Source organism: Gossypium hirsutum, chromosome D07 (assembly GCF_007990345.1).
Source record: "Gossypium hirsutum isolate 1008001.06 chromosome D07, Gossypium_hirsutum_v2.1, whole genome shotgun sequence".
In the NCBI taxonomy this organism is placed as follows: Eukaryota; Viridiplantae; Streptophyta; class Magnoliopsida; order Malvales; family Malvaceae; genus Gossypium; species Gossypium hirsutum.
In genome coordinates, this window is record NC_053443.1 from 6,366,276 (window position 1) to 6,380,553 (window position 14,278).

A 14,278-nucleotide genomic window follows, 5' to 3' on the forward strand; every position below is an offset into this window, starting at 1 on the left:
AAAAAGGTTAAACACTAAATATAATAGAAGGGAGTATAGCCTATTGAGTTATTTTTATAGATTCTGTCATTTCATTGATTCAGACTAGATAACGAGCTAATGAACCTCCTTTTGACCACTGGATTTTCCAATCAAATTCATTTTATTATTAAAAAAATATTTTACTTAAAAGCATTAAAATTATGTTGAAACTTTTATTTATGGTCATTCATGCCCACATCCTATATTATTTTTAAAAATATTAGAGTTTAAATATATATTTAAAAGAATTTATTCCTCTTTGAAAATAGTTTTAATATAATAATTTTTTAAATTAGTATTTATCAAATATTTCAATATAAATTTTTACTTATATTATTTATAAATTTATTAAAATTTAAAAAATAATATGAATTATTTAATTCATATTTATTAAATAGCCAACAACTTAAGAGTTTAAATTTTATTAAAATTTACTTAGGGTCAATTTCTCATTGCTTTTAGAAAGCGATGTAAAAAAATGTTCATGTAAAGTATTTTTGAAAAGTTTGATTGAAATTTGAAGTATTTAGTATTACCAACTATTGCGGTAAAAAATATAATTTTAAAAAATAAAATGTTCATTTTAGACATGATGTTTCAAAATAAAAATATGAATTTAAACAATCTTCAAATTCGTTAATATTATGATATTTTAATAAGAATATAAAAAAATTATTTATTGTAACTCATTATTAATATTTTAATATATGAAATATAAACTTTAAATATTTGTAAGACATTAATATTAACTATTTTTAAAATCTAATTTCAACTTATATTTTAAATTAAATATTATTAAAATATAATGATTGTAAATTTAAATGTATAATGTTAAATATTTGAAATAAATTTAAATAAGAATATAATTATATAACTTAATTCAACAAGTGATCCTTAAACTATTGCCTTTATTTGAATTAGGTACCTAAACTATTTTTGGTTCAACCGCTAAGCTTTATTCATTTTCGTTATATTAATATTGACATTAATATCCTCTCCACTGCCCCACTGCCCCCTTACCCAACTGTCTCTTTCCCTATTCCCTCTCCCTAAAAACTTTAAACCTCTCCACAAATACTGCCCTTCTTTTGAAGATTCCTTAATGCTTTAAACCTCAATCTCTATTTAAACCCCTAGCAAGCCTATGCCATAAGAAAACCAATATTATATTTTAATATTAATATAAATTTATTTTTAATCATATTTTAATAAGATGACGATGTGACAAAATTTGATTGGTTGTTATGTTTTTTTAATGGCTCTAACGACAAGGCCCAACTTCAATAACCGAATAAAGTTTAGATAACCGAATTGGTCAAAAACTAGTTTAAGTACTTAACTCAAACAAAATAAATAGTTTAAGGGCTTACTATGAAATAAGCCTAATTATATACCAATATAAATATTAGATAAAATATATTGGATTATAAATAAAAGTGCTTTTCCAAAAAACAAAACATAAACGATTGTCTTTTTAGTATTAATTATAATTCCAAAAGCACTTTTAAAAAGTAATTAGAATTTAAGAAAGTTAAAATATGGCAAAAGTCAATATACTTTTTGTATATTTGAAATTTAGTCATTTTACTTTTTTTTCTAAAAATTTAATTTTTCTAATTTTTAAGTTAAGTATCAATACGGGTATTATTGATACCCCTAACATAGTGTCTAATAGCATTTTTTAGAGGGCATGATATTGATAACTAACCTTACGCATCAATACATGGCAAGTTAGAATATTATGATATTTTAGTAAGAATATAAAAAAATTATTTATTGTAAGTCATTATTAATATTTTAATCTATGAAATATAAACTTTAAATATTTGTAAGACATTAATATTAACTATTTTTAAAATCTAATTTCAATATATAACTTATATTTTAAATATTGTTAAAATATAATGATTGTAAATTTAAATTATAATGTTATATATTTGAAACAAATTTCAATAAGAATATAATTATATAACTTAAATTTAACAAGTAGTCTTTAAACTATTGCCTTTATTTGAATTAGGTACCTAAACTATTTTTGGTCAAACCGCTAAGCTTTATTCATTTCCATTATATTAATATTGACATTAATATCCTCTCCACTACCCCCTTACGCCTATGCCATAAGAAAAACTAATATTATATTTTAATATTAATATAAAAATATTTTTTAATCATATTTTAATAAGATGATGATGTGATAAAATCTGATTGGTTGATATGTTTTTTAACGGCTCTAACGACAAGGCCCAACTTCAATAACGAAATAAAGTTTAGATAATCGAATTGGTCAAAAACTAGTTTAAGTACTTAAACAAAATAAATAGTTTAAGGGCATACTATGAAATAAGTGTAACACTCCTAACCTTTATCCGTTACCAGAACAGGGTTACAGAGCATTACCGAACTTTACAAATTAAATACAGACATTTCTCAACCTTTATTACACATATTAAGAATCAATCATATAACACACATATTGTCCCTTAGATGGACCTTTGAGGCCCAATATTCATCTTAGAAGTGAATCAGGACTAAACCGGGTACTCAGGGAATTTTCTCAGAATTTCAAAAATTTTCTTAGAAGCAAGGGACACATGCCCGTGCCTCTACCAATGTGGACGAAAATAGGCCATTTTAATGCCACTTTTCTCATCCATTTTGACATTAACCTGCACTTAGGGGTGTTCAGTCGGTTAACCGACCAGAAATAACATTAACCGAATTAACCGACCTTTCAAAAATTTAACCGTTAATCGAATCGAAATTTTTTCAAAAAAATTAACCGAATCGAAATTTTTTCGGTTAATTCGGTCGGTTAATCTAATTAACCGAAAATTATATGTTTTTTATTTTTGGTTAAAAATTAACCGAATTAATCGAATTATCCGAATTAATCGAATTTTATGTTTTTTTATTTTTAAACTTTAGTTTTAGTTTTAGTTTTAGTTTTAGAATTTTATTTTTATTTATTAAATTATTTGTAATTTTTATGATTGGGTTGGGTTGGATACTTGGGTTTGGATTGAGTTTAGGTGAATAGTGGAACTATTTATATATTATAATTTTATTTATTAATTTTTTCGGTTTCGGTTTAACCGACCAGTTTCGAACCGAATTAGCTGTTAACAAAAAAATCAAAAAATAATTAACCGACCCGCGACCGAAAAAATTTAGTTAACAAACCGATTAACCGAATTCGGTATGTTAACCGAATTTTTTCGATTTTACGCGAATTTTGCACACCCCTACCTGCACTCAACATTCACATACACCAATATATCCCAACCATGCAATCAATACAAGCTAAAACATGTTCTCAACATGACGTAACATCACAAATATTTCATTTACTTATACCTACCTATTTAACTAATTTCATTGATTTATCAAATTCTACTACTAATTACATACATACAAACATTTAATATTCACAACCACAATTCAAACTATTTCATTGCCAAACCAACCCTATAAATGCCATATAAACCAAAATTTACATTGCAAAAACTACCGGAATAAACTGGATAGTGTAGCTTGATGTGTTGATCCGATCTTCTGACTACGCGTTAATCTACAAGAACATTATGATCTTATCATTAGAATGCCATAGCCCAGCTATGGTCTTACACATGTAACTATATTGCCATGGTCCAACCATAGTCTTACGTTCAATGTGTCATAACCCAATTATGGTCTTTTCATTAAAATATCATAGCCCGGCTATGGTCTTACATTTAAACATTCCCATGGTCCAACCATGGTCTTATCCGTCAATTCATTCATTGCCACGGAACGATCATACTCAATCATGCGTTCTACTCGTTTTAAACATTCAATTCAATTTACATACTTTTACAATAATATTAATTTCAACATCAAAATATGAATAAATATATTATGCCATTCCTAAATTAACAAATAATCATGAAAGTTTAACGATATGAACTTATCTGGGTTGGATTGTAAAATTGGTAATAGTTTAGAGACTACTCGGCTAGTTTCCCTTTTTCGGCTAAATTTTTTTTTCTCGTTGATCTACGAGCTCTTGATCTAGAATGTAAAATTTTTCATCCATTAACATATGTTTCAATTACAGTCCACTTCATAATTTATACCCTTCAAATATTGAAATTACACAATAACCCCAACTTTTACAATTTTTTCAATTTAGTCCCTTACCAATTAACTCATCAAATGAGCTAATTTTTCTCAATTAACACTTTAACTAAATATGATAAGCTATTACACAGCTTTGGTAAACAGAATTTAATGTCAAACCCTAAGATTTAATCTTCTTCACAATTAGGTCCTAAAATCAATTTCTATTGAAATTTCTTGATAAAATCATTATATAACAAAATTAAAGTTTCAAATCCATGTTAATTCATTATAAACATCCATCATTCATCAATGGTAACTTTTAAAATTACCCATAATATCAAGAACTAATGAAATAGATAGTTGGACCTAATTGCAAAAGTCTTAAAACACAAAAATTACAAGAAAAGAGCAAGAATTGAACTCACAATATGCAAAAATATGAAAAACCAGCTTAGAGACCTTCAATGGCATTTTTGGACTGAAAATTAGAATAAGAATAGCCTAGAAAATTTTAGAATTCAATTTATTTAAGTTAATTTCACAAAATTTACAATTTTACCCTTAAATCACCTAATTCCAATATTTTTTTCAGCTTATGCCGCCTCAACCATTCCTTGGATGTCTAATTGCCATTTTAGTCCTCCCTTATTTACCATTTATGTTATTTAATCGCTTTAGCAAGTTTTGTACCTTTTTCAATTTAGTCTTTTTTAATTAATTAACTATCGAAATGATAAAATTTTCTAACAAAACTTTAATACTACCGTAATGATACTTTGTAAATATTTATAAAAATACTTACGGCTCAATTTATAAAAATGAGGTCTCGATACCCCGTTTTTAAAACCAATTAACCTAATAATTCCTTCTAAACTCAAATCACTATTTCACAAATATTTCTAAAATCACATTTAACTCGTAAATACTAGATAATAAAATTTACGAGCTTACTCATCGGAATTGGTGACTTCAAATCACCGTTTCCATTACCACTAAAAATTCAGGCTGTTACAACTCTCCCCCTTTGTAACACCCCTTACCCGAGACTGTTGCCAGAATCGAGCACGAAGCGTTACCTAACTTAACTTACTAAATCGGAGCATAAAAATTTTCTTTTAAAATTAATTCACTCACGTTCAAACAATATGTCCCTAAAAAGGATCATCGAGACCCTAAAACATGCAATGAAAATAGTTCGGGTCCAAGCCGGGAACATTAAAAATTTTCCAAATACTTAAACAAATTAAAAATAATTTATTTTACTGTTCACAATAAAACTGTCCAACTATGCAGCAGTCACTAAATTAATTATAAATCGAGTTACGAAACTCAAAATTTAAATCCGTAAATTTTTCCTAAAACTAGACTCATATATCTTATTATCATAAAATTTTCAGAATTTTTGGGTTGCCCAATTAGTACAGTTTATTAGTTAAAGTCTCCCCTATTTCACTGCCCGAAGTTCTGACCTCTCGTTACTAAAAATTAATTATCTCATTGGACAGATTTCATATGGTGGTTCCGCTTGTTTCTACTGAAAATAGACTCACCAAGGAATCAAGAAATATAAATTATAACTCATAATTATTTCTGTACAATTTTTAATAATTTTACAAAGTCAGGACAGGAGATTCCAAAATCATTCTGACCCTATCTCACTAAAATTCAAATATCTCATAATATAAAATTCATTTGCCTATAACGTTTCTTTCGTATGAAAATAGACTCGATAAGCTTTAATTCTATACCTCATTCACTCTCTAATTCCATTTCTAATATCCTCGGTGAATTTTTCAAAATCACATCACTGCTGCTATCCAAGAAAAAAAAACTATTCCATTGCAATTTTTTTTACTCTTTCATAATTTCTTTGTATTAACTAGCATTTAGGCATACATAACACTAAACATATTCTTAATTAGCCATCTCAATATCTAATCATTATCAAATAGCTTTACTTTCCTATTTCAACTTTTTTCGAAACACAATCCAAACAATTAACCATGTTATTTAATCAAGCATGACACCATACATATCAAAATAAACAAGCCATTTTTGCATGGCTCCTTATATATATACACATCATTCAAAATATATTCCAAAAAGTAGTATAGACTATACATGCCATAAGTTTATGTTTAACTTTTATAGATACTGATAACGGACGATAGTGTGATTGATTTCGTTGACGATCTCCGATCCCGCAACTAACTTCCAAAATCTATAAAACCGAGGCAAACACATATGCACGGTAAGCTATCAAAGCTTAGTAAGTCATAAGCAAATAAACAATTCAATGTTATTAATAGTTCAATATCACATAACCGAATTATTCAATTCATATTCATATATATATAAGCATAAAAAAAAAACATAATTGTAATATCACATACCCTTACCATTTAGCCAAATATAGTCTTTAATACACACATACTTTCATTTGCATCGTCTAATTTGTATCACAAATGAAATAACCAACTTACCTTGATATCATATATTATTTAACTATTACATACTTGTAATATCATGTACTTATATGTCACATTCATCATTCATTGGATCCGCACAATTTGTGCTAAATAATTTGTCGAAGCTATAATGACGTTGCACAATTAGGGCTCTCTCTTATTTAACCAAATTGATCTTGGTATCGCACACTTAGTGCCTGTTATTCGACATCGTCATTTTTGTTTCACACACTTAGTGTCATTCGTATAGCCATAGCTATTCCATACTCGCACACTCAGTGCTAAATATCGGTCAATCACATCCACGTCTATTTCTGTTACCCGAACTTAAACACATTTGGCTACATATACATATATTTGCATGTTTTCATTTTAGCATATATATAACTAATATGTATTTAGAATTTATATCATCCATTTGCTTATAAACTTACCTCGGACAACGATAAACCAGAACGGAACGATTAATCGACGACTTTTGTTTTCCCCCGATCCAAGTCCGATTTCTTTAATTCTTGATTTGTAATGAGAAAAGCTTGCTGAAATTTTTGAGCTCTCAAACCCCTATTTTGCTGCTAATTTTCGGTGGTGAAGGTGGAGAAGAAAAGATGATATCACTCTTTTCTTTATTTTATGATAAAAATCAATTTAGTCACCAAATTTTTACCTAACCAATTGACCAAATCTTTTCTTTGTCCCTGTGGCCGGCCACCACCCTAAACAAGGCCTAATTGCACATTAGGGACCTCCAATTAATATTCTATAGCTTTTAGACCCCTTTAGATTGTAAAATAGAACTTTTACACTTTATGCGATTTAGTCCTTTTATCAAATTAAGCACACAAACAGTAAAATTAAATCACGAAATTTTCACATTTATTAACTCACAAATTATAAACACAGAAAATAATATTTAAAATTTTTTTTGACTAAGATTTGTGGTTTCGAAACTACTATTCTGATTAGGATTGAAATCGGGCAGTTACACCCTTTAGGAAATTTCGTCCTCAAAATTTGTTACCTAAGAATATATTCGGATATTGTGATCTCATCGATTCTTTTGTTTCCCAAGTAGCCTCCTCCGAACCATGACAGTGCCATAATACTTTTACTAGCGGAACTCATTTATTTCGTAATTCCTTAACCTCTCGAACTAAAATCTTTATCAGTTCTTCAGTGTATGTCATATCCGGTTGAAGCTCAATTTCACTATGAGGAATTACATGTGAAGGATTTGATCTGTACTGTCTCAGCATAGATACATGAAACACGTTATGAATTTTCTCAAGTTCCGAAGGCAAAGCTAATCGATAAGCCAGAGGGCCGATTCTTTCAACAATCTCATACGGCTCGATAAATCTTGGGCTCAGTTTCCATTTTCTACCAAACCGCAATACTTTCTTCCTTGGTGAAACTTTTAAGAACACTCAATCACCCACATCAGATTCTATTTCTCTTCTTTTCAAATCTGCATACGACTTATGACGGTCAGAAGCATTCTTCAAATTGTCTCGGATGATTCCAACTTTATCTTCAGTTTCTCGACTTAAGTCGACTCCCACTAGCTTGGATTCACTCAATTCAGACTAATACAATAGAGTCTTACATTTTCTTCCATAAAGAGCTTCAAGTGGTGCCATTTTTATACTGGATTGATAATTGTTGTTATACGCAAATCCAGCTAATGGTAAATACCTTTCCAAGCTACCTCCAAACTCGAGTATGCAACACCTCAACATGTCTTCCAAAATCTGAACCACTCGTTCTAACTACTCATCAGTCTGAGGATGAAATGCAATGCTGAAATTTAGCTTTACACCTAGAGTTTCTTACAATTTATTCCAAAATCTCGATGTATATCTCGGATCCCGATCCGAAATAAGGATTAAATTCCGAATATAGAAACTGTAGAGGGACTTGAAACATTTTTTAACCTTAAAATTACATCGAAAAGGGCTTTAAGCTGAGTCATTGACCTTCACTGAGAATCTGACACATGATACCCTAATATCCAATATAAAAAAGCCACGTGTATTATCACTGACTATCTTTAAAACCGAAAACCCTAGCAATCCCCTCTTTGTTTCTCCCTGCCCCGTCGTTTCTCCCTGCCTGTTTCTCTTTTCAATTTCAGTGAAAGAAAAAAAATGGCTCAGTTCAAAGCCATTTCACTCTCTTCGTCCATTAATCTTGCAAGTTACGGTCCCAAAAGAAGTAATTCTTCTTTACATTTCCAATTTTCTGATTATCGCTTCATTTTTCGTGTGGTTTTTGGGGATTCTTTTTAGTATTTTCGTATGATTTTATAAGCTGATGTTTCGGTTTGGTTCTTGCATTTTGCAGATACATTGTTACATTCCGATAATTTGATCTGTGGGGATTCTTTTTAGTATTTTCGTATGATTTTATAAGCTGATGTTTCGGTTTGGTTCTTGCATTTTGCAGATACATTGTTACATTCCGATAATTTGATCTGTTCTAGGAAGTTATCCACTTTCCATGAGGTAATTTGTACTAAACCAGTGGCAGATATTGGGACTAAAGTTATGGGGCCTAGTAAAATTTTCAAAAATTTAGGAGATTTATGAAAAAAATTAAAAAAAATTTGGGGTTTAATTAAAATTTTTTAAGAAGAAATGTATAATAAGAATTTTAAAAAATTTGGGTCTAATTAAAAATTTCAAGTGAAAAATGAAAATTTCTCAAAATTTGGCGGGCCTTGGCCACCCGTACAGTCCCCCTCTGACCTCTCTACTCAATGGTATTATCAAAATTTTCTTTATTTGTTTGTATTCGGCTCTACAATTTGCAGTTCAATATGTGTTTTTTTTTTTGCAACTTTGTTGGCAGTTAAGTGGAAAATCTAGTTCGCTTCATGGTAATGCTATTGTAAGCAACAATGTGTGTATGACTCTAACACCTAAGAATCAAGGTGAGGGCCAGCATTGCTCCATTGTTTAACAGTTTAAGTATTCTATGTTGTTTTTTTGTTTGTCCTATCTGCAGGAAACATATTTCAAATAACTTGAAAATAAGAAAGGATTTTGTGATGAGTTATTCCATGAAGTACTTAAAAACCTGATACTAATTCAATGAGAAATTGAGACTAGAAGAATTTATTCTTTGTTAAGATTTTCTGATTGATTGATCATATTATATAAAGGATACACAAGAATGTCCAAGGCACCGATTATGTGAAGATGCATGGTAGCCAAGCTTAGTAAAGTCTTTTTAGTAAAGCACTTTTTCTTGAACAGTTACCTTTATATTGCAATAAGTGTTTTAAAAAATATATGGTAAATATTGTTCTTTAAGGTAAAACGAAAAGTTAGAAAATTTTAATTTGTACCAAACTTGACATGTATTATCTGCATCAATAGTCCATGAAATATGATGGTTGGATTGTTAAATTATCAGTTGTGTATAAAGTTACTGAAAAGTATAAGTGATCCCTTCCCTTGTCCTTATGACAGTTTTAGTTTACTGTGGGATGTACCATCATTATGGCTTTAGTTTATTTCACTGCCACAGTTTTGCCAATTCTAGCTTGATCTCCACATTATTGTTTATTATTACTTTTTTTAAGGAGAATGTGCCTAGGAGGTCCTTGTATTATAGGGATTTAATCATATTAGCCCCTCTATTATTAAATGGCTCAATTTAGTCCCTTTACTATTAAAAAGAATCAAATAAGACCAAATTGGAATAGAGTTAACATTTACTGTTTAAAAAATATCATTTATTGTTTAACAGAGTTAATATTTTTAAAGTTTTATCATTCTATAAATAAAATCTTTTGTTTGGAATTGAACTGCAATTGAAAATAATAATTTTCAAAACATTTTTTATAGAATAAATGTTGACTTTGTTACAATTTGGACTTATTTGATTCTTTTTTATAGTATAGGGACTAAATTGATACATTTAATAATAGAGGGATTGATTTGATCCAATCCCTATAATACAGGGACCTCCCAGGTACTTTAACCTTTTTTTAACTATAGTTAACAAGCAGAAACCTTCGGAAGAATTCCTTCCATTTTTCTTTTCTATATAAGCCTCTCTTGTTGCATGATTCGTCTGCATATTTGCTTTGCCCCCATTTCATTAGCATCTTTTGAGTTATTTTTCACTACTGTATTTTAGTTTTAAGCTGTTTCAATTACATCTGCATTTTCATTGTAAACTTGCAGGTATTCAAGCTGTTCTTTCCAGCAACTCAGGGACGGATGTTTCCACAGTTACAAAGGGTGGAGGGCTTCGAGGCAAATTAAACAAAGTTGTTTTAGCCTACAGTGGCGGCTTAGATACTTCTGTTATTGTTCCATGGCTAAGGTAGTTAACCTGTTTTATGTTATATATACTAATGCTTTCCATTTTACATCATAATTCTTGAAACATGTATCCTTAAATGAGTAGCTTCTAGATGATGGTTAACTGGAATTCAATATTTTATTTTTCGTTGATCATTTGTACGTGCTTATTTATGAAACCTATGATTTAAGTATTATTCTTTTGCAGGGAGAATTATGGTTGTGAGGTTGTTTGCTTCACTGCCGATGTTGGCCAAGTATGTGGGAGTAAACAAGTTTGCTAAACAGTCTGATTTACTTTATGTGGTGTAAGTTTATAATGTCATCTTATTACATGCAAAATTTATTTGTCATTTCAAACTTTTTCAGGGCATAAAAGAATTGGATGGTTTGGAAGCAAAGGCCAAGGCAAGCGGGGCTTGCCAGTTAGTAGTTAAGGACTTAAAGGAGGAATTTGTGAAAGACTATATATTTCCATGCTTGCGAGCTGGTGCCATTTACGAGAGGAAATACTTGTTGGGAACCTCAATGGCCAGGCCTGTTATTGCAAAGGTTACTAACTATTTGTGTATTTGTCATGTTCTGCTAATTATACATTCTGTCAAGCTCAACACTAATAAAGCTCTTGTGAAGCCTACATAGCATGCTACCTTAGTATTGCAATTTTTCGGTAAAAATTATTCCCTATATGTTAGATTAAAGAGCAAAGTAGGCATTCAGTTATAAATTCCATCTATTTATATTGTTAAAAACTGGTCCCCATATGTTGACATAAGAGTACATGTGGCATGTTAAGTGTAACTAATTGGTTATTTCTTCAGCTACATTAGTTTTTAACCGTAGAAATGGATGAAATTTTTAACAAAAAGGATCAATTTGCTCTTTAATCTAATGTACAAGAACTATTTTGCCCATTGTTTTGAGTAAAGGGGGCAAAATGTAATCTGATTCTTAGTACAAGGGCTTCCATTGTACTTTTACCCAGTTTTTCTCCTTCAATATTTCATCTCTAATTTTCTTTCCACTCTATAAAGCAAAGCTTTGTACTAGCATCATTTTCTTTTATGTTTTTTTCTTTACCTTTTGAGATAATGTGCTTATTATGACAGGCCATGGTGGATATTGCTAGAGAGGTTGGGGCTGATGCCGTTTCTCATGGATGCACAGGGAAAGGAAATGATCAGGCATGCCTCTCAACGAAAGCTTTAGCTATGAATAACTCTCTTATTTCGTCAAACCTGACTTTACTTTCATAAATTGACTAGCATATTTATTCTTCCAGGTTCGGTTTGAGCTCACCTTCTTTGCTCTAAATCCGGAATTAAACGTTGTGGCTCCTTGGAGAGAATGGGATATTACAGGGAGAGAAGATGCTATTGAATATGCTAAGAAGCATAATGTGCCTGTTCCAGTGACAAAGAAATCAATATACAGCAGAGACAGGAACTTATGGCACTTGAGCCACGAGGTTTGGTAACTAAGTCTTATTTGTCCGATTTACTTAACGTGATTCTCTTTGCATCTCTCTCCAATATTTATCTTTCTTGGCATTGAAGGGAGATATCTTGGAGGATCCAGCAAATGAACCGAAGGAAGATATGTACATGATGAGTGTTGACCCGAAAGATGCTCCTGATAAACCTCAGTATGTTTTACCTGCCTCTTAATGATTTTTCACATGTTTCCTATTCCAAATTAACAGCTTTTTTATATGCACAATTTCTGCAGATACGTGAAAATCGGAATTGAATCAGGCATCCCTGTTTCACTTGATGGAAAAACTTATTTGCCGGCTGAACTTCTTGCTACACTCAATGAAATTGGTGGGAAACATGGGATTGGTCGTATTGACATGGTTGAAAATCGGCTCGTTGGTATGAAGAGTCGTGGGGTCTACGAAACTCCGGGTGGTACCATCCTATTCAACGCCGTTCGTGAGCTGGAATCTCTAACCCTTGACCGCGAAACCATTCAAGTTAAAGATTCACTTGCCCTCAAGTATGCGGAGTTAGTTTATGCAGGAAGGTGGTTCGACCCACTTCGTGAATCCATGGATGCATTTATGGAGAAGATAACTGAAACCACCACTGGTTCCGTGACTTTGAAGCTATACAAAGGATCAGTTTCCGTAACTGGCCGGACCAGTGCTTATAGCTTGTACAGAGAGGATATCTCCTCCTTTGAGAGTGGAGACATATATAATCAAGCCGATGCTGCCGGATTTATTCGGCTCTATGGTCTTCCAATGAGGGTTAGGGCAATGCTTAACAAAGGTATCTAAGTGCTTTCTATTTTGTGTATCAATGTCTGGAATTTCAAGGCTAATTTATATATTGTCAATGGAGTAGTTTTCATTATATATTTTGAGGTTCCTTCAAATTTCAAGGCTTAATAATTTATATCTTGTCAATGGAGTAGTTTTCATTATATATTTTGAGGTTCCTTCAAGATCCATACTCTTTCATTCTTTTAACTTGTTTCCTTACTAATTTATCATAATTTATTGAGTTAGTTGCACAAAACATTTGCACAAAACATCCCTAAACTATGACATTTATTTTAAATTGATCATTAAACTTCAAATCATTGTAATTATATCCCCGAATTATTAAAATTATATCAATTAGGTCTTTTCATCACTAAAATGGTTTTTAGTTATTAAATGATAGATCAAATATTATGTGACAATTTAAAATAAAAAATTTAAGAATAATGAATATTTTAAAAAAGATTAGTATTTGATACACTATCAATATATAATCTAGAAAAGTTGTTGAATTCACTGGGTTTAGACTTATGTATAGATTGTGTTTTAGCTCAAGAATTTTTTCTCTTTACTTGTTTTGACTTGACTTGGCTCAAAAGTTTGAAATTATTATTAATTTAATATTAAAATATATTAAAAGTTGACACTTGTTTAGAGTGTTAGTTGGATCTTCTATCAAATACTTAGATACTTAAATAACATGAATGTTATCTGATATAAAAAAAAATCTCAAAATTATATATGAATTATGATTTAATGTGTAATTGTATATATGAAATTTTAATTTGATCCAATTCTTATAAATTATTACCATAATTATTGATATAATATCGTTTTATGTTTATATATTGCATACATAAATAATTATATTTATCTAATATAAAAATAAATTAATGTATTTATTTATTTAAATGTGTATGCTTAAATCAAAATTAAAGTTTCAAGTATAGATTTAAACCAAATTATAATTTCATGTGTATAATTGTACCAAATTAAAATTCATATATATAATTGTACATTAAATTAAAGTTGATATATAATTTTGAGATTTACCTTTAAAAAAATTTGTGAAAATCTAATAACTTAATTTTAAATTAAAAAACGGTATG

At 30.0% G+C, this 14,278-nt stretch overlaps 1 protein-coding gene across 3 annotated transcripts; it reads left to right on the forward strand.

Annotated features, from left to right (window-relative positions):
- Nucleotides 1-8,641: 8,641 nt before the first annotated feature.
- LOC107949646 (argininosuccinate synthase, chloroplastic) lies at nucleotides 8,642-13,260 on the forward strand. 3 transcript variants are annotated; one of them, XM_041097252.1, is made up of 10 exons: nucleotides 8,642-8,804; nucleotides 9,036-9,094; nucleotides 9,441-9,522; nucleotides 10,784-10,925; nucleotides 11,112-11,160; nucleotides 11,273-11,455; nucleotides 12,013-12,087; nucleotides 12,186-12,371; nucleotides 12,460-12,548; nucleotides 12,632-13,260. In XM_041097252.1, exons 1-10 carry the CDS (start codon nucleotides 8,738-8,740, stop codon nucleotides 13,182-13,184), a joined length of 1,485 nt encoding a protein of 494 aa, XP_040953186.1. In that variant the 5' UTR covers nucleotides 8,642-8,737; the 3' UTR covers nucleotides 13,185-13,260. The 3 variants fall into 3 exon arrangements, with proteins under 3 accessions (XP_040953186.1, XP_040953188.1, XP_040953187.1); XM_041097254.1 differs by having other exon boundaries at nucleotides 8,669-8,804; nucleotides 8,934-9,094; XM_041097253.1 differs by having other exon boundaries at nucleotides 8,673-8,786.
- The last annotated feature ends 1,018 nt before the right edge of the window (nucleotides 13,261-14,278 follow it).